Source organism: Pieris napi, chromosome 2 (genome assembly GCF_905475465.1).
Source record: "Pieris napi chromosome 2, ilPieNapi1.2, whole genome shotgun sequence".
NCBI lineage: Eukaryota > Metazoa > Arthropoda > Insecta > Lepidoptera > Pieridae > Pieris > Pieris napi.
Window position 1 is genome coordinate 5,996,798 of NC_062235.1, and position 27,389 is coordinate 6,024,186.

A 27,389-nucleotide genomic window follows, 5' to 3' on the forward strand; every position below is an offset into this window, starting at 1 on the left:
GTTATACCTGCGATCGCGCTCGTGAGGTTTTGGTGTGACACAAGTTTCTGAACATGTCACCCGACTAAAACGATTTTAAAGACGTTATCACGTCAAAAGACTGAAAATTTGATCACTATGCTATAACAATCCAGTAGCATTTTGGAGGCCAGCCTTTGTATGAAAATTTAAACAGACACAGTATAACAATAAAATGCAAAATAATTTCGTATTTTGTTTATTAAGTATCTATTAACATGCTACATATTTACAGTACAATATTTGAGATATGTTCCTATCATTAAATCTAGAGCATGCATAACAAAATTCGACAATTTTAATAATATCGAAAAGTAGTTGACATAAAAAGTACCTATTGCAGCAATATAAACGTTTGTATTTGTTTGTTGTAACGTGTGTAGTTTTCGTTTGTAGCATTGGAAATTTCAGTCCCTTTTAGATAAAACGAGTTGTACAAATCTTTGACTATACGAATTGTAGTAATTGTCATTTGAAGGTTTAATGTGATACATATTTTGTTTTCGATTAAGCCATTACTTCTCAGCATTTAATTTAAAATATAAAAGTGTTTCATGCACAAAATAACCCCTTAAATGAAAAATATATGTCTTTGTTTTGCAACGACACTAATAACCTTACAATCTGGTACAACACTTTATAGCCGAAGTCCCTTACAATAAAATAATTTTATGATACTGTCGAGTACAAGGACTCCATTACACGGTGATATACAATATGTTACAAGCGCTGAAAAATTACGGTTTTGGCGCCAAGAATGAGTACCGAATGATTATATAATATTTAGGTTTGAGGTTAAACGCTGAAACGCAGCCGAGAAGTGCTCTCGTCTGATATACGAGTACATACATAAACTGTGATACTACTCTCAAAATATTATTTTATTATCTGAATTACAAGTAAGGAGTACGAAAAAGTTGCTAAGTACGTATAGCATACGTAATGAAAGCTGAAAGTTCTTGTTAAAGCACTTTTGGGAGTCGCCTAATTTCAGCTGAGATGCATTAAATGAATTTGAATCTACTGTCTTATTATTAGTCACCAATAAAAAAACAATACACTTATTCTAAATAATCTTTATGAATATAAAATCCTATGATAATTATTTTCAAAACTATTGAAACGATATTGACGTTGTAGGATCATAAATGAAAGTGAAGTTTAAATAGATAATAGAAAAGCGGCTTAATAATAATCATACAGCTCAAGAGGATATAACTAATTTATTAAGATGAATTTGCGAAACCAACATACTACATTAATAGACAATTTGCATGTACAATGAAGTTAGACTGGAGAATATTGTGGTCATGTATAGGATTACTAATGACCATTGAAACCACACTATGACTATATGAAGCATCGCCGGCAGCAAATTATTCATAGTATTAATTTTCTATGGAATACAGCCTTCAAAACAAAGTTCGGTTTGGTGAGTCGAACAGATCCACAATTTCGGTAATTTTTTATGCTTAGATTAGATGTTTTCTCTTGTTTTATGACATAAGCAATGAGCAAATAACTGTCTCATTATCCATTTAATATTTATTTGATGTCGTAAACTTATAATTATTAGGAAATATATAAGTAAATTTTATTCTGAAGCTCTATTAATTTCTTCGTTAATTTATCGAAATCAAATCGAATGTTTTTATTGACAAATTTCCGAAATTCAACCTCCTTTTATCTATATCCTTTTGTAATAATAATTACAAATACGTACCATTTAAGACACTTTATTTTTTTAATGGAGTGATATTGACGAAAATTGGATAGCTATATGATGTGTATAAGTTGTAATATTTTGATTTCATTCATTGTTTCAATTGTTAACAGACCTGTGGCCTTGTCTTGGAGTCTTTTTTTTTTAAATTTTAAATGACATGTTTTTCCTAAACTGCGTGGTTTTTATTACTTACTTAAATAATTATGGTGTTTGAATGTATACATATATATACGTTATCAACATTTACTTAATACAACTTCGTTTTTACATATTTTGGTCATATTTTATGATTCACCTACAGTAATATTGACGCAATGTAAACGAAATAATTAAAGCTCAAACCTAACATTTTCGCTTGAATATAAATTTTATACAGGTTTGTAATTAAAAATTTAATACAATTATCTTAACAAAACAAGGAAGGGTTTAATTGTTGGTTAACAGCAAATTAATATAGATCGAAGCAAACGTGAACCATATTTTAAGACAATCAAATTTCAAACAATATTTCTGAATGACACTTCACTAAATGATGAATTTGTCAAATACAGAGGCATTTATACAAAAATAAAGTCAGGTTTTGTACAACAGTCGCTACGTTTGTCAAGATTGTCCTTCCCACGGATCCACTTGCCATGACAATGTGGGGCAACTAAGGCATAAAATCTGGTAGAGTGGCCGGACACACCATGACCACTGCAGCGCCATTTAAGATCGCGTTTGAGTGCTGCGGCTTCACACATCACACATATAGTGTTACCTGTTGAAAAATGGCTGGGTTTATTAAAAAAAATCATTATATTGTTTGTACAAAGTATACTAATTCTCAAAATTTATTCAGAAGTCTTATTATGTATAGGTATGTTATTATCGTTACTGGACATCTTAACTAAACGGTGAATTGTGCTATGGCTATTCAGGTAACGCTGTAGTATGTTCTGTTGGTACAATCATTACTGGCATATCGCCGGTATTAGTAAACTGGAAATCTCGTATAAATAGGTACCGCTCGCTACTGCGCAAATCTTGGATATTAATTTTATACGGCTGCCGTGATTTATACCAGGACTCTTAATCCTTAAAACCAGTCGTAATTGCAACGAGTTGTAGTTATTTTGAAAACGATTGTCAAATATTTAATTTAAATATGAAACTCGACCGAAATTTTATCTCCAGGGTTCTGGGGTCGAAATATTGTCCTGGCGAAACAATATTTGTTTTAGTTTAGAATGCACAGAACATCTGGGCCTTTCAATGATTCATAAAATTGGCGTTATAAATAAAGACCGATAAAAGTATGTTAGTTAACCCAAAATTAGACTTTTACACCATTCTTTGTAGCAATATATGAACTTTGTAAATATGTTCTAAAGGATAAACATTAAACAAACCCTCAAAGTCACAATAACTGGGCAGTAAAATGGTTCTCCAACTTTTACTTAGAGAGCACAAAAGCGAAAAATGAAGAATTAAGAACGTTTGGTTTCAGCAAAATTAATATTTTTCCATTAAAAATACCTTCTCGTAAAGCTTTGTAGTCGGAGTCGGTGTGACACGCTTTTGAAACTTTCAACACTTCGAACTGAACGCAGTACCTGAAATAACAGATTTTATTAAAAACATCGCCGCGTGCCTTTGATTTCTTTACATTTCGTGTTACATTCAGGAAATTAAAAAGCAAACCTCTCTTTCAATCGGCATTTTGTAATATGGAATAAATCTAATACATTTTATTTATTGCTCCGTTTTAATACAATAAATACACTGAAATTATTTATAGGCTCGTTACTAAGAAAATTAAAAACAAGAGCGAGTGTGGGCCAAACATAAAATAATAGATAGTTAATATACAAGTGAACAATAACTGAATTTACGAAATCATTCTCAGATCATTCCTGCCTTGCGATTCTGTAACTCACTTTTCGAACTCACACAGCGGTTTTCGCATCGGCGGTCGCTCTCAAATCAGTCGTGAAGCAGTCATTTTATGATTTGGCATTCTGAAAAGGTGGGAGCTTGTAGTTTATTGTTTATCAGAATGCCAAATCATAAAATGACTTCTTCACGACTGATTTGAGAGCGACCGCCGATGCTGCGCCACTCGGATCTCGGCTTAAGTCGCCGCGGGGTGGTCAATAGCCTGAAGGGCAGGACGAAACCTCACTGGAGTGAGCGAAGTACATAGTAAAGGACCCCGCCTTCCCCGGTGAAGTGAAGTCGGTTTTTTAACCTAGTCTTATTTGATTTCTAAACAAACCTAGAAGAGATCGCTTATCAGCGAAGAAACCGTCAGTAGCGACCCTTTAGCTTTATTGCTGAGTTTTATGTTAATTGTTTTAAGTGTACAGATTCTAAGTAAATGAGAAAAAAATCAAAGGCAAACCAGAAAAACACAAGAAACTCCAATTAACTGGAAACAATTTTAACAGCCGTTATAATTCAATTAAAATTAACACATGATGAGTGTTTCTTACACACACATATCATAAAATAACTTACTCTCTATGTGAATTGGATTCAGGATCATCAGGGTTTCTTAATCGAAGGTTCTTTCTGATGTCCACCGTGTCATTGGAGTGACGACTCATAGACAGCACACCCGGTAGAATCATGGCTGATTCCTCTACAAAATTGTATTTAAAACATGCGCTTAGTACATTTTACCACTTAATTGCTTACACAGAAAACATCCAACAAAAACAAAACGTATTAAACGTATAGCAATTCAATTAAAAAACGATTTAATAAACCGAAGGTTGAAGTTATATTGTGTTTTGTATTTATTATTTATAGCAATAGTCTGAGTCTTTTTTAGCACGTCATACGTTTGTTAGGTAGTTAAAAAAGTCTATCTAATATATAAAATTTTCGTTTCGCGGTGTTTGTGGTTAAACTCCTCCGAAACGGCTTGACGATTCTCATGAAATTTTGTGTGCATATTGGGTATAACTGAGAATCGGACAACATCTATTTTTCATCCCCCTAAATATTAAGGGTAGTCCAACCCTAAATTTATTTTTTTAATTTTTAGATAAAATAAATTTTTAATGTTTTTATGATACAGCATTAAAAAATACATACAACCCTAATTTTCACCCCTCTACGATCAACCCCTATTTTTTATTATGATATACATGGCAAAACGACGTTTGCTATACCTTTGATATACCGACAATATTATATACATGCTTTGCACGGAAACTACACGACATTTTTAATTTCGAAATAAAAATTTGTAGAATTTAAATAATTCTTCTTTCAATGGTATAAATGTCAAATCATTAAAATATTAACATATCTCATTGTGTTCAGTGTGACTCGCTTCAAGATTCCTGAAGCACTCGACACGAGTTATGTCAATAAGTTTATAAATTCACGTTCATACGTTTCATAAGTTTTATTTTAATTGTATATAAATTTATAAATGTTAGTACATTAAAGTAGTTACTTGCGTAAACTAAAGACAATAGTTGTAAAATTGCCATAAGTTATAAATTTTATAATAAATAATGATGTGGCCTTACCTCTCAAAGGTACATCGCTATCCTCAGTACATCCATGATGGGCCTGGCAAGCTCTCCGTTGGACCAGCGATGGACAGTGTCGACCACCGTGCGCAGCCGCTTGTAAGACTGTTCTACTCCTCACCATACTTCCAGAGCCGCAGGCTGTGTCACATTCTGACCAGTCACCCCAGCTTGAGACTACGCAGTCCAATACTGAAATCATAATGAGGTTTTATTTCTGTGCCGCTGAGGTAAAAGTTACTGTGTCTGAGGTTTGAAAATATCGACTAAATGTTTCTCTGTTTGTGGTAATATGCGTAGTACTTAAGAAATAATCTAAGGCGCAAGTGATACTTTGTCTATTATATAGCTGATGGACGACATAATGTAATAAAGTGTTGTGTGTGTAATTACGGAAAAGCAAATTCAAAGCGCACCAAATAAGGGCAAAAAACAAAAAAATGCTTTGGAAATATGGCAGAAATATGAAACTAACCAATAATTAGTTCTCATGTGGCAGACCCAATAAATAAAAGTCATTTAAATCATTAATATATCTACGTTACACAAGGTATTAACCGAACCTGCGCTAGTCAGGAATAATGCCAACAAACCCTATCGCTTATTATATGTATAACTATAGACTATTCCTAAAAAACACAATAAATTATTCTTAGCAATATATGAAGTATTGAACACCTATAATGTCTGTAAATGAGGTAGTTAATGGCCTATAAAGCTGGATAACTGGCAATCTCTCAAACTTAACACCGTTATTACTCAGTTTATTGCAACCGTGCAGGTATTCTGTGGAAATTCTTTAGCATCCCTTTTGGAAATCTTAGATTAATTGCTAATAGCTAAAGTGACTTTGTTGTAAATATCAAATGCTGATATTGTCGAATTTGGTCCAAGCTTTGGGAAACTAGCTTATTCTAAGTGCATTGCGGAAATTATTTGATTATATTATATAACATCTACTATGATTCTACCCTCATTTAGTTTTATAAACAATAAAAATATAACCCGCATAAATATTTAATGACAAACAATCTAACTAAATTGTTAAAGACACTGGAAGGAACTAGCGTTTAAGATACAGGGTAGGCCTAGTTTAATCGCTAGTGCACATAGAATTATTTTATGTTCGAGGTTGACCAAAATTAATAGTGAAAAACAACGCTTCGTTGCATGTTCGTTGCATATTGTATGTTTATAACCTTTAGAATGTAAGTACCAAATGTTTTTCGTCAAATAAAGTGATTTTTATTTTATTATTTTTTTTATCTATGCAAGGACTAGTAAAATTGTCAAAACGCTCAGGATTGACTAAAAATTAAAGAGACCTTTCTAATAATTATATATGAAAAAAAATATTTTGACAAACAACTTGAGAAATAAATATTAGGCAAATAAAAACCTAACACATACACTCATTGATGGCAATGAGTATGTTATGAAAGTTCTAATATCGAATACTATTTCCAAATTTACCTTTACCAAACACATATCGAACCTATAAATATGGTAATATTTTTATAAGCTGCTCTTGTTTTTTTCATTTCAGTAAAACCAGTTTCCAGTTCAGTGGGCGAACAGAAAATTGCAGTCACTCGGAACTAACAGCTTCGGGGTAAAATAAAATGCATTTTTAAACAAGGATCTAATGAGAATGTAATAACAATATTTTGTTGTCCGAATTGTTTTGTTTTTTCAACCAAAAAAGTTGCATTGCATATGCATATTAGTGTTTTATTAGTATCAGCATATAAAAGTGTGTGTGTGTGTGTGTGTGTATTACATTGGACCGACACATTTATGCCCGCATAAATGGAACATTATTATTAAAATAGTACAATAATATTTTTTTTTATTTTAGACAAATGGCCTTTTAGTATATCCAATTATTATATTTTGACAAAAATCGTATGCAGTTTCGCCAAATAAAAGATAATTATTAATCTAATGACATCACCACTGAGCCATAGCAGAGGATCATGAGAAAGAACCCTTTTTGTTTCATTGTTTCAGCTGAAGACCAATGACATGGTCAGCGTGTACCTTACTGTTTAAACTAGATAAGTTAGGGTGATGTCGCCAGGATTGGAAATGGTAAATGTCTTCACATTATAAGTCTTTACAAATATTCAAAAAATTTATAATAAGACACACCGTCCCTTTGTAAAATAGAATAATATGCACTTCAGGCCCTGATCTCCATTTTTTTTAGTTTTAACATAAAACCACTAACCGCCAACTATATTCACAAAACAATTTAGTCATTTTCATAATTTATGGAATAATGGTTGCTATTTTTATAATGAGTTTTTCTAACATCTTAAAAAACGGCCGTTACTTAATGGGCATTCATTTTCATTGAATATTCATTGCCGCCGTGGTATTTTTACGGAGTTTATCGCGGCGGTCCAAAGTAGGGACACAAACTTTATTAAATGTTGTTAATGGTATCTTAAGTAGAGTAAATTAAAACTTCAGAGACCGAATTAAGTTTTGTGGTGGTATATATATTCAAATAAAAGTCTTTGTTTGAATCTGGGTAATAACTGACTTTAATGGTATAAAATATGAGTTTATAACTATCACAAAATTAGGCGTAGTGGAGTTGCGACGCTAACAAAAAACAAACTTGGCTTATCTAAGGGTTCATAAATCTAAATGACACTTATGTTATTGGACATTATCGGAAACGAAAATGTTAAAATACAATTTATAAGTGTGGTAAAAACTAAAGGGCTCAATATTGGCTTAAAGTGTACGATGATTGTTTGGTTTACGCTTCTAATTATTACCTAACATATTTATATGTAACTTAACTAAAGTTAGGTAAGATAACTCTCGTATAAAAATAAAATTCAAGGCTGTATATTGTCTAAGTAGTCGTTAAAAATTTAAGAGAGAAAGAGGCATAATTTGTAAGCGTTCTTTATCAGGCAACCGTGTTAAAAACTACTATATTTTTCATTAGGATCTTCTATTTCGTGATAATTCCGTATGAAGACATTTCTATGTTATGTGTTTTATTATTATACATTTATTAATTTTGTTATTATTCCCATTAAAAAAGCATAAACGGGCGATGAACTAAGGTACCGAACAAATCGCAAAGTTTGCCGCTTTATACTCCAATACATTTATAACATGATTAGATGCCTTTCTGAAACACTTTGCTTCATTGGGGTCTAAATTATTGCGAACAAAAGTCCAATTAACTTGATTAATTACGAAGCACTCGGGCGTCGATTAAAACACATTTCTCTAGGAAAAAGGATATTTTCGTAACAATACACAATAGCAAACAAATAATGCGTCTTTCGATTTGGTAAATACCGGCTTCTTTTGACAATTTTATATGTAGGAGTTATTTTATGATCGATACTCTTGAATTAACGGTACTTAACGAAAACTAGAAATTTTCTGCTAGCGAAATAATTTTTGGTGGACTCGCGGTTTCTATTGATCTTATGTGTATTTAAATAGCGATTAAATTGAGTAAACACAGTGCGAATATATTATTTGTACCTTTTGCGATATAGTCTTGCGTCCATATTTTTGAACCTTTAGGTATAATAATAATTATCTAGTGGCCTCAGATTGCACCCGTTTAATAATTTTTATTTCACGATGTCACTTGCCATTTTTGGATTTCTCATGATGTTTCATAATGTGTTAGATGCGCACATAGTCATAAAGTGCTCAAGCCACTAAGCCAACACTGCTATCTAGGTGTAGTCGCAGTAAAATATTTTATACTAACATAGTTTTAAACATCTTAGTGGAGCTTACTTTCTTAATAGAGCTGATAAAAGCGTGTTTTAATGCATAAAGTACTAGCAAACGTTAGGTACTCCACATAAAAATAAATGACGGTCATTGTACTAAACCATTTCGCGAGGGATGAAAGTATAAAATAGTAGGTTTACTTTCCTCACACTTTATTTTAAGAAGCCGCCTTGAGTACCTACAGTTGGAACTTAAAAATAGCTAAAAGTTTAGTTATTCAAAACATTATCAACCTTTCATTTCTGAATTAAAGACAAAGATTATTATACCGTATCTTTGCAAGGCTTTTATTATTGGAAGCAAAACAATTTTCAATCAAAAAAGCAGGTCACTTCGAATAAAGTGACGGCAGTCCAACGGCAGGATGGTTACGGATATGTTGCCGGCCTTTAAGAAGACATATTCAAGTGAGAATAGGTACCTATATAATGTTATTTCGTCACGCCCTAGCAATATTTAGAACATCGTCAAACAAAAGTCAGACTTTTTCAATTACATTTAAATAATGACGGTCCGAGGGGGAAATAAAAATATTTCTTAAAATAAATCTGCTTCTCAGATATTAAATTAGCATATAGGGTACCTTTCCCTTTTGTTTTCAAGAAAAATATTGTTTCCAAGTGAGAGAATTTTCTTACGTCTCATAAATATCAGATTTTATATAAAATCGAGATTATAGATAATATACATTATGTTTTAACATACTGTAAATATTATAATGAGACGATACCAATTTGTCTCTTGCGTCAAAGTTTCACTATGGAAGATATTCTTAGTTATTTTATAAATATTTATTTCTATGATGTATATTTACTATTATGAGCTAATAAATACATTATCTTGTATGTATTACAGAAAGATTAGACTGTGTAAACGAACGTAAGCATCAGTTGGTACGTAATATTATAAATGAAATTTTATTTAGGAAAAATCGAGCAAATAAATTATTTCGCCCCGCTAAAAGTTTTTCAATTTTTCTCGCAGAGTCAATTTGAAACGTTCGTTCCAAGTAACTGTAAATTAGAGCAAGCGAGAATTAATAGTGATTTATTAAATTTTCTTCAAAGTACCGCTCGGGTAGTGACAATATACAGAATAAATTTTACAGTTTAAATTGGCTCTAACAAGATATTTTTTCATTTAAACATTCCAGTTTTTTACCTTATTATTTCTGGCCAACAAACTTCACTTTTACACTTTTTTAACCCAGATATAATATACTTTTTTATGATAAATTAATAGTAATAATAATCCAGTCGCGCTACAACCTAAATGGGTCTTGGTTTCAGATTGCATCCGTTTCTTCAATCATTTTTATTTTATAGACAAGTAGGTGATCATCCTTCTGTCTGACACATGTCATAGATTTTTGGGTTTTAGACATATCGATTTCCTAACGATGTAAACATCGGATGGTAAACCTTCACCATAGGAGAAAGTGCTAATTGCACTTGTAGAAAGATTCCACTGGTGATTCAAACAGCAGTGATTCGAATGCTCGACCTCAGGGATGATGGTCGCACAATTCTATTTTTTTAGGTAAATGATGAGTTATGGAGAACTAATGGAGACCCTTCAGTCGATGTTAGTCAAATATAATGACGTCTTACTTGGAATTCCCCGAAATAATAGCAATTAAATCCAAAATGAATGTTCGGGTTCGGGCAATAAATTAATACATTCATAAAAAATATATACTACAAAACTTAAGTTGAATTGTTATTCAAATTCGACTCTACAAATCGAAAAATACACATCAGCATTTAAATCATGTGTATAAATGCTGAAGTAATCGAAGTTCTTGTTAAGTCGAAAACTCGTCAATTCGAATATTTTTGCCGTTCCCTTGACATTCGAGCTATCGATCGATCGATATTACTAAAATTCCAAAAATTATATATCAACAAAAAGGCATGTCAGTTAACTTAACAAAAAATCCCGTTAAAAAGTGGTTTTTGCTCGGAAAAAATTCACTTTAAAAGTCACTTTTAAATGATCATATTCAAAATTAATGAATATCCTAAATTGATCTTAACATATTAATGAGTGTTAAATTAATTTGCATAATTTAGTAACTATTAGTGGATAAACTGGAATTTAAACGGTTTTCGTTTTCTTTATATGATAACTTATAACATCGGGCCAATATAGTTATAAATCAAATCCTCAGTTGAAATGTTCACAGTTAATGCAAGTAAATTTGTAAATCCCTAAAGAAAAGTTCTAGACTTTACTTCTAAAGAAAATATTTACGAAGGATACCTGAAGTTTTTTCTGTCTAACTTTAATACTGGACTTTTGTTGAATAATAATTCATACTATTGGGAATCACAGAAACCAGAAAAACAAATAACTAATCATAGTTAACTTATCAGAGTATGTACTAATACTCTTGAGTTAGCTATTTTATTCACAAAAATAACAATACAATTCAGTTTCATATTTAGAGTTGCGATCACAAGATTAGCCGAATGATACAAATATTATAAATGCACATTACCGTTAATAAAGTTTAATATGTTTCTTTGATTGAAAAGGCAATATTGTAATGTTAAATATCTTGAATACGTCCCAATTTCATAACCCTTAGATAAAACGCTTTACTTTCCTTTCATTGAACTTTTAAAGAAGTATATTTTCGTCAATATTGTAACGGAGCACTGAACACGGATGAGGTCTGTCTGTGCCATAACGAGATTAAGGCGCTCCACCGAACTTCCCTTTTGATGCGACGTTGAGATCGACTATTTGAATTTGTGAGGTCATTGGCTATTGAATCACGATAACCATGTTATGAGCTTTTGTAAAACGTAATAAATGTTGCCTTTATTACTTTTGTTATTTTCTACACACAGTAGGAAACAGTACACAAAGTCAGCAGTGTTGGGCTAGTGGCTTCAGTGTGCGACTCTCATCCCTGACAAGGTTCCATCCTTAACTGTGCACCAATGGACTTTCTTTCTATGTGCGCATTTAACAATCGCTTGAACGGTGAAGAAGACATCGTGAGGCTTGCCTTAGACCCAAAACAGTCGACGGCGTATGTTAGGCACAAGAGGCTGATCACCTACTTGCTTATTAGATAGACAAATGATCATGAAACAGATTCAAAAATCTGAGGCCTATTAAGGTTGTAGCGGTTGACACGGCCGACCTTTTTAATGGCTGGTTAATGATAAACTTCGAACGGGCTAAGGCAAAACATATTCTTTTGTATCGGGGATTGTTCAAGTACTTGTAGCTTACCCCAAATAAATCTATTTCCAGTTGTATTGATAAATAATAATAACGCGAAACTAGAGTACGAGTAGCATTGAATGTTTCTAAAGCGACAATGATATATTGTATATATTAATAGGTAATCTTAGATAAATAATAATTTCGCAAACAATGGAATTAATCAACAAAAATTCTTCTAGATAAAGGCATTTAATAGTCTAACATTAATAAACCAAATGAATTCTCTGAACTTAAGAGCGACTACAAAGGACTTACGCATCGCTAATTCCACTTTGTAAGACTGGGTAGCTTCGTGTAATTCAATTATGTTGCATTTATTACAATACGTAACACGAATACATGCAACTTTGATACTAATTTAAACTTACTAAATACGGTTAGAGTTTAGTAAAGTTAAACTCTAGTATACATAATATCAATATTTTAAAGATTAATTTTGCGATATATGAATACCTTCACCAATTATGACTCTACTGATGTAATTAATCAAAAACCGTAAAAATTTCAAATTACAAATACGTATAGAGAGAAGAATAATTTGTTATTTTAAAATAATAAATAATCACGATCAGAAAACTTAATACAAAGTCTTATAATTATGAGAGCATGAAAATAAAACATTTTTCTTTACTACGTTTTGGTATAAAAATGGTCCTTTAAAAAATTTAGTCAATTATTTATTTTGTCAATTGCGTCCTTGTGTATTTATTTATTTATAAAAAGTCTGTCAATCGAACTGTTCATCCTTTTACGTTATGTATTAATGCAAAGGCAACACAAATTATTATTTTAAGATATTAAATATAAATATATAAATATTTTTATATAGGACAAAATATGATTAATAATTCCTAGTAAAATTATACATAATATTTTTAAATAAGCCTCAGTCGGTATTTTGAAAACGGTTAGAAAATAATAGCATGATAATATGCGAATGAATATACGTATATTTAAATTTTAATTGAGTTACGCTGTCGTAAACTGAGGCAAGGTTAAAACGTACTGAGCAATTTCGTATTTATAACCTTAACACTATATTATATACAAAAATGTGCACAGAATACCTTTCTGGACTTATTTCATTTTTAGAGCAGCGTTTCCTTTGTTATCCCTAGAGTATGTCAAGGGACTGCGTATTCGTTGGAAATTTGTATAATTGTAATATAGCGATACTTTTCAAACAATAAATTTAGCACATCATTCATAGAAATAAAAAATATCCTGTTATAACATACTTATTCGAGTTGGTGTATTTTGTTTATAGTTTTATTAAATTAATATTTTAAACTATTTCAATAAAATAACGGAGTAAAAGTAAGTAGGCGTCACCCTACCGATTACAATAATTGTGTTTAAAAAAAAAGATATTATTTTAGGCAGTATATAATTCCACTCAGTCTGTTTGAATTACGAATACAAAACTTTTTTTTTTAACTTTATTAATCCATTTAAAGAACACGAGGAGAAAATTAGCCTATTTTAAAAAAAGGACAAATCCTAATTAAAAACTTAAAGGAATATTGTCTTTTATTGACATAACCTTTACACATTTAAAGAGGACACCGTGAGCCTTTTTACCAAAACCCTCCATCTTTTAGTCGATACCAACTCCGGGGAAATAAATAGATAATGCAACTTTTTCTACAGCTGTGATACTTTTTGACATCCAACACCTTTTGTCTTCAGTCACCGTGACCACGCACGCTGTAAAGCGCGCGAAACGTCGGTTGAATTTAAAATTATGTAAAATAATTGTAAATTTATAAAAAACTTTAGAGGTGTCAAGGGACACCCGGATGGAACGAAATTTCTTTCGATTAATTTATATGTTAATTGGTATCATAACAGTATGATAGATTTTCTCGACACCAATCTTACGACGAAAAATAAAAGCCAACATCACGAGGTGGTGTTCCCAGGCGGTAACCCATCCAAGTATTGACCTCGCCCGACGTTGCTTAACTTCGGTGATCGGACAAGAACCGGTGTATTACAATAGCAAATAGCAAAAAAGTGTCATGACAACTTTTCGTAAGAATTTTTTCCGTCTAGCCCCCTTTCACAACGCGCGATAAGGAACTGCACTATTATTATTGTCAATTTAAGTTTTCATAATTTTAATACTTCGTATTTTGTTATTGTTTCGTCATGAAGATGAAAAACTAAAGAAACATTATTTTATATTCATGTTGAAACTCTGAAATGTTGTCAATTAATAGAGTGACAACTTGACGCTTTATGTCAGGGCAAAATTGTGTTTCGGTATTTTTACTTTTTCTACTATATTAAACAATATGCGATTAACATGTGAAATGTTCAAATGAAAATATATCAAATCACGTAATATTTAATGGCAAGTTAAATTAATTATATTCAATTTAGATTAACGTTAAATTTCTTCCATATAATTTTATTCATTTAAAATATTTAATACATACAACAAGTCTATGGTTATTTTCATACAACGACTTAAATATGTCATATTTATTTACAAAAAAAAGACCGGATTCTGTACTAATTAATTACACATATCGGATAGTCATTGTTGTTTATGCAGAAAAAATTTAACACCTTATACAAATGTGCTTTACAGCAGTCGTGTGTCACATTGTCAGTCACATTGAAGTTTTATTTAAATATGCTTGCGTAAAACATTACTATAAAATAAATTAATACTAAACGTACATATTTTATTTTTTATATTAAAAAATCCAATAAAAGTAGAATGAAAAAGAGATTTCCAGTCGTTGAATTTCAAAAGTCGAATCAAATCATAATAATTCTGAACCAAAGAAGTCCTTTGACGTTTTATTTTAGTCCTTGTTAATTACAACTGTAATTAACTGGAGACTGCCAACAGTTCATTTCAATAACTTGAATCATATAAATTCAAAATAAGAATGACCAACTTTTATAATATAAACGTATAGATATCAAAATTCAAAAATCATTTAATCATATTGGTAACACTTTGTACACTTATGACTTGTCTGTAAAGAAATACATATAAATGCTTCTAATTTTACATTTAGTGCCAGTTCTCATATCGATCTGCCTATCTATTGTAAAATGTTGTTTTCAAGAACTCTATATAGGAAAACATACAACTTAATACACATACTACGTTAGTAGGTACCACATTATTGTTCTAGTTCCCAGGCCCATTGCAGGAGGATGTACTATCATATTGTATTGCTTTAGAATTAATTTTGACGTCTACTTAAGTTCTAACTCGCATATTACTGACAAACGCGTAGCAAGACAAAAACTCTAAATATTTTTATAGAACGCATATTAATATTTAAAGCATACATAATAGGTCGTGAAGGCAAAATTAAATATTAATTAACAAAATTGTAGAAAAGAAAGTTTGTTGTACTTTTTGGAATTTTGAAACACAAGGCATTATATTTTTATAAAATCAAATAAATCATTTATAGTGTTTTAAGACATTACTATGGCGCTAAGTAATTATTATTTATTGTGTTTATCTTTCAATCTGGTAAATTTATGTTATGAATGAATATTATTTAAAATTTTCTATAACATTAAAGTATTCACGATTTCTTAATTTTGGTTTTAAGCATCTATCTCCAAATTTTTTGGATTATGGATTTTGAACCACCTGTTATAAAACAACCTCTAATTCAAAATTGAAACATCGTGAACAATTATTACTTTTCTTTTCCTGTCTTGTCCCATTTCCCAACAGATGCTTATAAAAATTTCTATTAGGGAGACGTTTTCCGATAATTTATATCGTATCGTTACGGAAAATCGTCAAAGGTCGTGTATTTTTAGATTAAAATTGATGGTGAGAGAAATTTGCCTCAGGATATTACTGATGTCGCCTCCTTAGTTAGGCTTAAGTCTCTTGTTGATGTAAGGTTATTAAATCTTTTTGATTGCTGATGATTTTTACCTTTATTAATTAATAGAATTTATAAAACAAAATTAAACTTATCGTTTTGAAATATACATGTCAATTTGAAATGTGATCCAAAACGTGTTCAAAATTCATTTTCGCCGCGCTCTTTTGTTTTATAGCATTTCATATATATTTATTTTTAGACGTTCATAAGTGTACATTGTGTTACCTATGATGAAATAAATGTTTTTTTAAGATCAAAGTGACTCGAGTGTTATGAGGACAAAACATTCAATAGGTATTTAGGGTAAGTTTATTAAAACCTACAATTAGGACAGATAATATGAATCCATATAACGTGATCCAACCTAAAGATAATGTATATATATAGAAAGCTATTGTTATAAAGTCACCCTGACAAGATTTCTTATATATACTAGATACTTATAGTTGGGAGGGAGGTGGGTTAGCGTTGGTATCCAATAAATGCTATAGCTATATTTTAATAAGTGTTTATGTGGCAGCCAACTTGCTTAATTAGCCGTTCAATTAACAGCCTAGTCTCTTCACTAAATAGCGCTGTTTAACTAGCGACCTGAATGATATTCAGCCATTTGATCAAACAGCTAGGCAAATTACTTTAATCGATGACGTTACATTACTTGCTTGTCCTGTTCATTTCAATTTAGTTCTACTTTCTGCTACCTACTTCAAACTGTCAATAAAGCGTCGGCCAGCATCAAATTTGATGATTTTTTTCAAAGTTTAATGAAAAAGAGTATGGAAGAGTGTAGTGATACTAAGAGTAAGCGTAAGAACACTAATAAGTTACATTTTAAATAAATAATTTCAGCTTTTTTATTTCCGTCATACAATCGAACGAATGTCCTAAGCATTAGCCAGCCAGTTTATTAAATGTGGTAACAAATACTACGGCTGAATATAATTCAGGCCGCTTGTTAAAGGCGCTGTTTCGTAAAGAGGCTAGTCTTTTGATTGAACGGCTAACTAAGCTAGTTGGCTGCGACATAAACACTTATTAAAATATATAGCCAATATAATAACAAAAACACATTAGCTTCTACATACGTAGAAATTTAATTAAAATGTATTTTGGATTATAACTATTTACTGTCTTTGTAGTAAAATTATTAAGGTACATTTATAGTTATTATTGACAATTATTTTTTTTCGTAATTTGTATCTAGGTAGCAAACAGTATTTTTTACAACTATAAAATTATTTTTGAGCATTTGGTATCTAAAGGCCATCTGTAGCCTCAGTTTGATGTACAGGAGCCGGAATACCGGACCGGAGGATTATACGTAAACAAAAATAATAATTATTATTATTACCACATCGTACGTATTCTTTTTTAGCTATTAAGTACCTTCCACAATATAAATCGAAGTTCAATTCAAACTTAAAACACCATTTGCTTAGTTTTTCCTTAGATTTTTCCAAATAACGAAATGAGCTGTCAAATGATGTGCGAGCTATTAAAAAGTTTAAACCTGAGTTATTAAAGCTTACCTTATATATAGTTAGAAGGTTAAAAACTTTCCTTTCAGTTTTAACAACAAAAATACACTGATGTTATATTAAAATTATAATTAAATTTCTGTGAGCGCAAGGAGTTTCATTCCAAGGAAATACGTAGGAAAAGTGGAAAATCATGAAAGCCCGTTCAAATAGAGAAACTCTAAAAAAGAAGCATATTATGAATTATAAATTAAATCTGTTTTGAGATTTCATTTATACTTTTTAATATGCTAGAAGCATATTAAGCTACTTTTCTCATATTAAATAAACCTTAACTACGTTTGTGTTTAAATATCGTCATTATTCCTTTTTTATTGTATTGAATCACACTTAAAACAGTATGGTTGGATATTAGATTATCATTATAAATATAAATATAATAAATATAAATATATTTCAGACAACCATCGTCATCTGAAAGTCGCGGACAACTCCAAGTAATATCATTTTTAAACTATTCGTAATAAACGCTTAAAGTATGCCAACATTATCGTCACTGTTACATAATAATTAACTTTGAAGTCGCTGACTTTACAAAAGGTCTAAAACTTATATTTTGATTATTGTAACGCAACATAACTTCTAACTTTTGATAATACATACATTGGTATGATTGTTGGTAACTGCTTTTAAATAAGCGTGTAATTAAATGTCTGTAATTCATAATATTTATGACTTCAAAATCATTATTAAACGAGGCGGAGATTCAACAAAGGCATTTATGACTAACGCAACAAAAGAAGGATAGCATTGTATTTGCTATTTATGTATTTAATTCTTACCTCCACAAGTTTCTCGGAAATCAGGACAGCAATCTCCCAGTTTCATACAAGCGTGATCACAATAACATGGTTTATCTGTGAGGTCTTCTATTATTGCATTTTGATGAGTTTTCTGAACAACACAAGAGCTGTCACGCCCCGGACAGCAGAGGTTGACGTCCCGGCAGTAGTTGGCGCCACAGCGACTTGTCAAAATTACCGCGCAAACCGCCAACAGATAATGCCGCGACATTTTTGAAATACGAAATATTGCTTTAAAACTTTTTATGCAAGAAAGTTATAAGAAGGTTTTAGTTGAGATGCTAGTTATTGTAAAGATCTGTAACAAAGAAATATTATTATATAAGACTTTTGTCAATATACTTGTATAAAAAATTTACTGTTATATTTAAAAATAATAAAAACACTACTTGCTAGTTATTATTAAAAGAAGGGATGCCATATTGCCTCCTGTGAGGTTTGAACTCACGACCCCTGGTTTACGAGACCAGTGCTCTACCACTGAGCTAAAGAGGCGTCGCGGAATGTCTTGAAATTATTAATCGTGTTAATAGTAAGAAATAGAAAAAATATAAATGCAAACAAACAAAATTAAAAAATGTAATGGTTGTATACTGGAAATCATTCATCTTTATGCTAGGTCGCTATGCCGTCGCTTAAATATAAAATAATGTGCAAAATAATTTAATTCTGCTCACACTTATTTAAACAGTAAAAACATTGTTCAAACTTTGAAAGAAGAATACAATAAGTACTGTATTTGGAATAAATCGGCTTACGTCTGAACCGTTCTGAGAAATATATTGTTCTTCAAAGTCAAAGTCAAAGTCAAATCGTTTATTTCAATTAGACCATCTAAAATGGCACTTTTGAACATCAAAAAAAAAATATATAAAGATGATTCTAGTTGCCCCTTCCAAAAGGTAGTTTCGTGTGGAGAAGAATGGGCAAGAAACTCCACACTTACTCTTTTAAACTTCTTCAATGCACATAAAATCAGATTATAGTCTCTTCGTAAACAAGTGGTATATAGGCATTATACACGGTAACGTTAAAACTGCTATGATAGTTAAGTTAGTCACTCACTTGTCTGCATAAATCAATTGGCAAATAAAATTAAGTGTCAACCTAACTAGTAAAGCGTAAATCGTGATATACCACATTGCTAGCAGCGGTCATTGAAAGCAGACAAATTATTTGTCCTGCTATTATGTACCGCGAACGAACCAAAAGCAAGCCCAGCAGTTAAGTGGCCGCAGCAGAGTCAATCCTGGTACAAAGTAACATAACAAATTTAAATTCTGAGTTGACCTGACGAGGTCCTGGACCTTCAGGACCTTCTTGAATGTCACTGCTTGACATCCGTCATTCGAAGTCTATTATGGATTTTTTTATAAAATAACTTCTGACGTACGTACATAGTACGTTATAGCAGGACAGCCTAATTATTGACCGGCGCTAAAGTCATGGTCTCAAAAATGATAAAAAAATTCTGTGTCTCTATTTTTGTTATAGATAAAATAAGTCTTATTATCTTATCAATTTAATATGCAGAGATCTCTCAAAACATAATGCCTACTCGTAAACTCATTAATGAAACTCAAACTTTATCAAAACCACACTTCGTATTTACATAATAATTTGAAGTCAAAATTTTTGAAATATATTGCGAAGTTTTTAGACAACAATTAATAAGCAAATAAGTTTAATATTTGATATAATTTTCGTTTGTTATCCAGTATTTTAAACGTTCAAACAAAGGACCTAGTGTGATAACCTTGTAGCTGGGATCATACTATCCTATCTTTCGAGCCATGCATGGCAACACAGAATACTTGGATTTTAATAAAAATAACACAATATTATACTACTACTATTTGAAATAGAAACCTTTAAAATATTTTTTTTTAGTTTTAATTTAAATTTCTCAAAGAGATATTCTTGGAAACGCTATAATCAACATCGACCGACCTAGCGTTGTATGTAACTGTATTTACGAGCGACCTATGTCACAAATGAAACCTTTTTCATTCAGGGTATTTCATAAACAGAGGTGAAAGTTACCTTTAGCGAGCATTACACATAAAATAATAGGAAATTGCAGTGTATGAACCCATATGAATGTAGGAAAGTATAAAAACAAAAGAAACTGTTAAAAAACTAAACTTATTGTTAGTAAAGATTATACCAAAAGACAAAACAACTAAACGCATGAAATCCTTTATAAAGTTGAAAAAAGATAAAAATCTTTATAATTAGACCGAATTAGAAAGAAATACAATATGTATACATGCTTATACTCTTGCAAATCGAAATGTTGTTTAATTTAGAGTTAGCAACCAGTTTCTAACGTATTATTTTTGACTCCGATCTAATTTGGATAATTTATATAAGAACATATTTCAAACATCCAAATGGCGGTGAAACTGACCATCACAGTATAAATAAAAGTATTGCTTCAAGATACACACTAAAGAAAAAGAAAATTTTTGTCATTGAAAAGTGATCAGAAACACTCTAAGAGAATGTCATTGTCTCTTTTATCATGTGACTAGAAACTACGTTTTACGGTTATTTTTATATAATTTTACAATAAATATTTTTATTTAACGCATAAAAACACAACTGCATTGTATATATTAAATGCGTAATAAAACTTTAATGAAGTCACAACTTATTTAGGGAAGCAATACAAGTCGTTCACCCACTATCTCCAGTGTTAAAGGTGGTACATTGACACAATCTCAGCTCTTATCAGTTCAATACTGTAAACTACAATTGATCTAATAATCTACATTTAATTTTAATAATTTCTAATAACACTTGAGACTCGGTGGTTGGTAACCATTAAATCTCTAAAACCAGTGTTAGCTTTATTGAAGTGAAATTTTGTTTACGGATGAAACGTCACGAAGATGTGCAGCGATTTTGTCGAAGAAAAGAGAGAGAGCGATTGAGACCGATAAAATTTCATCAAGAAGAATTTATGAAATATTACTATTTTATATTTTATGCAAAATAATTTATTGAAATCTCAAATGACGAATTATAAATTAAAATGCCACTAGTTTTTATTATCGAGAAATAAATTAATAATTTGTATTAAATTTCGACACTTTTAATACTTTAATACAATAAACAATTAAATTCATTAAATTCCTGACATATCTTCCTTATTCCCTCCCTCTAAGTTTCAGATTTGTGTAAATATGTACAAGACCTAAAAATTTGTTTGCCAAAGAAGTTTCAAGTAAGCTAAGGTTTTAAAGCATCGTAATACTTCGGTTGCCTTGTCCATATAATGTAACGATTCTTTCCATATAACGCCACAAAATGAGCAGTACCGTCAGCATCCTCGAGTGTTACTAAATCTACTAGAACTAGACCATAATAAATAGATTGTGTTTACTGTATTTGAATTTAAATAAAGGTCCTACGTTCAATTCCAAATGAAACACCAAAACACTCACAACTGACAGAGAGACTGTCAACTCTGACAGAGCCCCATTTAAAATTGTATCATTCCAAAAATAAATGTAAGTAGAAGTAGCATTGAGATAAAATTTTTCTTCCGATTTGATAATTTAAAAAGGTCAGTTCTGGCTTTTATATTTCATTTTGCGAAGGTAAAAAGTTACTTGGTGAAAAGTTAATATCAATAAGGTAGGTATATAATGAAATTTAATAAAGCGATTTCTATTCGTTTAAAACTGTATCTGGTGTAATGTTATACCACCTCCGCGAATAAAAATTATGGTGAATAGCCCGGAGATCCTGAGTGGCACCTAGTGACCGTTGTATACTACAAACAAACTAATTTAAAAATTAACAAGTTAAATTAGTATTTTACAGATGACACTATCGTTAATTTGCTAAACGTTAAACCAAGTAAATTGTCAAACTCGGAAGCTAGTCGCTAATCAACACCATTTGCCGCAAACTCTACTGTCAAAACTAATTAAGCACTTACACAAATGTTTGTCAAGAGTTCTATTCCCAACGTGGGTGCGAAAAATATGCAGCAAAGTGTTAAAGTAATGTTTTATATAACAGGCGGCAAATGGGCAGGCGGCTCATCTGATATTTTATGGACATAGACACTGACATTAACAGAGTGCCAATTCTCAAAAAATTAGTTCGAAATTCTTTTGAAGGACCTAAGTCGAATTCCACATAGTAGAGATATGACCGGCAACTACAGTGAAAACTCCATGTAACGTCACTTCATTTAACGAAAATCTCCCGCAAGCGTCAAAATCACTCGGCTTTAGTTGGTTTAGCTTGTCTTCCATACAATGATACACTCTACATAGTATTATCCACTCTCAATAACAACAATTAAATAGTAAAATGTACTCTTTAAGTTGCCGAAATTAGTTAAAACTGCGGAATTGTGTAACGTTCTTTTGTCGCTGATTGTCCTAGCCGGTAATAAATTCGACTGTCGGCATCATACGTACCGAATTTTCTAAGAAATCCATTATTTTGATTACAAATTAGGATTGCTTGAGAGTGATTTATCATCGCCTTAATATCGCAAGATATGAATAAAACAAGTAAAAAAACACATCATAATTTCTGGTGCAGCAAAAGGCGTCAGGCGAAAATAACAGACTATATGCAATAGCGTTCAAATAAGAATTTTTATATAATTACTAACGCTAGTCTGAAATAAACTTTTTCTTTTTCTAGATTTTTCTACTTTCTATTTAACGCCAACTCTCTGTAACGTCAAAATATGCTCAGTCCCTTGAGTGTCGTTATATAGAGTTTACACTGTATTTATAAAAAGAGCATAATCCTCCCTAAAAGGCCGCCTACTAACATTGTTGTCCATGGGCTGCCGTAGCTACCTTATGGCTGTCCCGTAGGCTCATTATAAAACCCCTGTCATATATAACTAAAGTAATGTGCGGGATTATAAATAGTATGTTATAATAGTATAGTATGTAAAATTAATAATTATCAGCCTTGTTTGGGTCTAACAGTTAGGCTTTATACGTACTTGGACAGAACAATATTACAAATTTGTTTACTACGCACTATTCGAATTTTGAGTTCACAACACAGTTCGTTATCGCTGAAATTATTGGCTTAAGTACAAAGCGCTTTTATCCGAATATATAATACTAGCTGGTGCCCGACTTCGTCGCAGGATTAGTATTTCGAGTAGCTTATAATAGCGTGGCGTAGAAAAAAACTACTAAAAATATTGACTATTTAAGATAAACATTTCCATCATACATTACTTATGTGTAACTCTATAGATTTTGGCAGCGCACGCCAGAATAGCTCGCAGATGGTAGATTTTTTTCTACTTACTTGATATTTTGGACAATTCACGCATCTTTATATATTGTATCCTATGTGTTAGTTTTATCTATTATCTATATTATTGTAAAGTTTCATTCATTTTTTTTAATTTTACTTGAAAGAGTAAGAAACATCTATACACACTTTCGCGTTTAATAATATTACGTAGTAGGATAACAAATCATGTCAAAAATTAGCTCCTTGTTTGATAGTGGTTGCGCTGATTGTTTGATTTTATAAGCAGATTGTTGGGTAAGGCATGCCCGTTTCCTACACCGTACAATCATCCTCACCTCAAGTCCAGAATCGAATTGTTTAACCACTAAGCTAATACTCTCATAATACATTGATAGAGCAATAAATAATCGATTCCAAATCACTGGTTCACATCTCGATCCAATACTTATGTATCAGGTTTATACATATGTATGTAATATTCATCAACTGACCGAGATAGTAGAGCCTAGTAAATGTCGAATGTGTCCCTTGGGGCATGGGGCATAAATTACTCTTATTTGTTCAAGAAACATATGTCTACAAACTGTTGTGTGTTCGGTGAAATTACAATATACAAAACCTACTAGGTATACCTTTCTACATTCAAGTTATAATTTGAAATATTAAAAATGTATTTTTATATCAAAAGTTGGAACTAGCTATTTAAGCACCCATCATACTTGACGAATTCAAAAATTACTTTAGAATCAGGGGCGCTACAACCTTGATATTGGCCATAGATTAATCTATCTATTCCCTCGATTCGATTCTGTATAGGAAAGGAATCAGTATTCCTCAATACTGCTGGTTTCCCGACAAAGTTTACCTTCATATTAACACTACCTATATATTAACACTAATTTAAGTTACTGTTACTACCGTTTTTGGTAATCAGCGTGTCCTGTGACAGATAGGCTTCTTCCAGCTGCACCGTACTATTAATGGCGCGAAAAAAAAAATCCATAAGTAGCCGGGGTCCGGACGCTTGATTATTTGACATTGAAACTGTACAATGTACATACAATACTCAAATATAAAACTGTCAGCTTAGGACCTTTTAATAATTCAACGTTAATTATTTAAACGCAATGTTACTTTTAATTAAACGAGGGACAAATAGATCGTTAATTTAAATCCGCTACAAACAAAATCAAACAAATGCAGAACATTAACTCTCGGGTAATTAAAATAAACTATAAAGTTTTTCTATGTCTGTAAAAATCTTTGTCCGCAGTTCTGCTCGTGACTTCGCCAACGTGGAATTAAAACACGAGATAAAAGTAGTAGTTTTGCCGATGTACCGTTGTACTGTACTGCTTGTTCTAGAGCAATATTATTTAAAGGAAAGATTTCACCAATTATCCTGACTCGCAAAATATTTTTTAAAATGTCCAGCCGTGCGGAGCCTTTTAATAACTTAATTTTTTTACGGGATGCGTACCTATATTCAAGTTTTCTTTTCGTTTTAGTATATTCAAATTAATTTTCTGTGTCACAACTAAAATTTATTTAGCCTTAAATTTAGTAAGAAACGTAGTATTTATGAAACTAATGTGTAATTTCAAGCTTAAATCACAAGTAACTTACTTAACTGAATTCAGTTATTATGTCGACGTTTTTCTTTGGAATTATGAATATTGCAATAAATAATTGTATTATATTAATAACCTGAATTATAAATCATACTACTGAATAAAACATGACTTTAAAAGGCGTTATGAAGTAAAAGTTGTAAATAATCATGAATTTATCAAAAAATCCTTAATTTACAATATTTCTTTAACTGATTTTTTGATTGATAATTATTTTTAGTGAAATAATTATATGTATTTATGTGATTTAAGAAAGATTATTGACACTTTAAAAACGTGACGTTTGTTAACGTGTCGTAGGGATTGGTGTGAAGCCATCTTGCCTAGAGAAACGTTTTGGCGGGTTCTTAAAATTATAAACGTTTATTTTAAATTTTTCAAGCCAATACTTTGCAAAATTAAACTTACCAATTTGTCATAATCACCATAAGTAATCAAAAATAAGCCCATTATAAAGAAATGTTAGTTCAATATTTTTGTTTATAACAATTATATTCTACATTGTTGAGAAAAAACATTCATCTAGGATAACAAAACGTATTGGAAAAGTCCATGTTTTCTTCAATCAAACAGCAGAAAAACATAAAGCTATATAAGGCATTGTGGTCTTCGGGTCGCAATATCCGCTCTACAGACCTCTTGTATCCAAACCCATTGAGTTGAATTCACATATATGTTACGAACACGCTTGTAAACTATCGTTTGAAATAGATCTTTTTATTACCTTCGGTCTCCAATATACAATTAAATTACTATTAAACAACATCGTAATATTGGCTAATAAAAGTGCTTGGTTTGTTTTTTATTTGGTCACAATTTACTTTATCCATTTATAATACAATCCAATGACTTATTTAATGAATCTCGAGATGTAATAAATTCCCTGAAAGAGAAACACATTGGATAGTTGTTTTCCATAAAACATCTACGATTTTTATTATATATTTCCCTATAAATAACCTGGCGTCACCAAACTTTATTTATCTTCGCTTAATAGATATTTTACATTAATTCCGCTTTCTACTTAAAATAACAACGTTCTTAAGACTCGACGCGTGTAAACACCTTTTGTGGCGCCTTATATTATGCATGCTCAGCGTGAACTTTTGTAAGACAGGTATGAGTGTCAACAATATTTCTTACAAAAGTAACTGTAAAAACGTGCCGTTGTAATAAGCCGGTAGACAGTACAATGACACAAAGCTTTTTTTAATATGGCATCGCATTGTCTCTTTTGCGTTCCTTTTTTAATTTCGAGTGTATGGATTCTTTTTCTTATAATGTTTCTTATGGCCAGCAACTTTGATAATCGTTTTGTTATAATGTTATTGTATCTGTAGTAAGACAAATAAAATCCTAATAAATCGATTTTATTCATTTTTAGCTTACAAATTTAGTTGAGAATCTATAGTTTCGGGGTAACGTTACATTATATCACGTGTATTATTCTTTTATAAAACCGTATTAATTGAAAAAGGAACCTGATATAATATTTGAAATTGTGGAAAGAATACCTACTGGTGTAAATACCCTTCTGACATTTCACCCTGTTTCATAAAGATCACAACATTTGAACACGGATATTGCTTTTTAGTGTAAATATTTTCTTTGCACTGCGTAAGACTGGGTGAGCCAAAAGGGGTAGACTTACAATATTTATACATTGTTTTACATTAAATTGAGATTAAACGAAATACTAATTATTTATCCTCAGAAGAGCTGCTTATTATTATAGATTTCATCATGCTGTTTGCTGGATATTTTATTACTCAACGAATGTAAGCTAAAACAATAAAATACGCTTAAAAAATTAAATATACTTACGTATACGTCACAGTCACTACACGTAATCGAACTTTTTCCGTAACGGCCGGCCGCGAGCCCTTTGCACGTGCGTCACTCTCGACGCACGGGGAAGCTCTGCCGTGGCCAGAGCTGACTTGAAGAGCTTTTGTGATACATAAGGAAATGTAATATATATATAATTTTGATGTCATATAA

General features: G+C 31.2%; 1 protein-coding gene and 1 non-coding gene across 3 annotated transcripts; both read right to left on the reverse strand.

Moving 5' to 3' along the window:
• Positions 1–201: 201 nt before the first annotated feature.
• Positions 202–27,344, reverse strand: LOC125060092 (somatomedin-B and thrombospondin type-1 domain-containing protein-like). Of its 2 annotated transcripts, none has more exons than XM_047664819.1 (6): positions 27,213–27,344; positions 18,487–18,805; positions 5,269–5,463; positions 4,244–4,367; positions 3,263–3,339; positions 202–2,504 (listed from the first exon to the last, which is right to left on the reverse strand). In XM_047664819.1, exons 2-6 carry the CDS (start codon positions 18,716–18,718, stop codon positions 2,302–2,304), a joined length of 831 nt encoding a protein of 276 aa, XP_047520775.1. In that variant the 5' UTR covers positions 18,719–18,805; positions 27,213–27,344; the 3' UTR covers positions 202–2,301. The 2 variants fall into 2 exon arrangements, with proteins under 2 accessions (XP_047520775.1, XP_047520770.1); XM_047664814.1 differs by having other exon boundaries at positions 18,487–18,752; positions 27,213–27,314.
• On the reverse strand, positions 18,931–19,002 carry Trnat-cgu. The gene has a single exon. It is a non-coding gene; the product is annotated as a tRNA-Thr (tRNA).
• Positions 27,345–27,389: the final 45 nt, after the last annotated feature.

Excerpts from the sequence above, each read along its gene's own strand:
- LOC125060092 (XM_047664819.1), bottom strand. The coding sequence starts at position 18,718 with ATGTCGCGGCATTATCTGTTGGCGGTTTGCGCGGTAATTTTGACAAGT. Across the intron at positions 4,368-5,268 it reads TAGCGATGTACCTTTGAGAG|AGGAATCAGCCATGATTCTA; the intron begins GTAAGGCCACAT and ends ACAATTTTGTAG. Across the intron at positions 3,340-4,243 it reads GAATCCAATTCACATAGAGA|GTACTGCGTTCAGTTCGAAG; the intron begins GTAAGTTATTTT and ends CTGTTATTTCAG.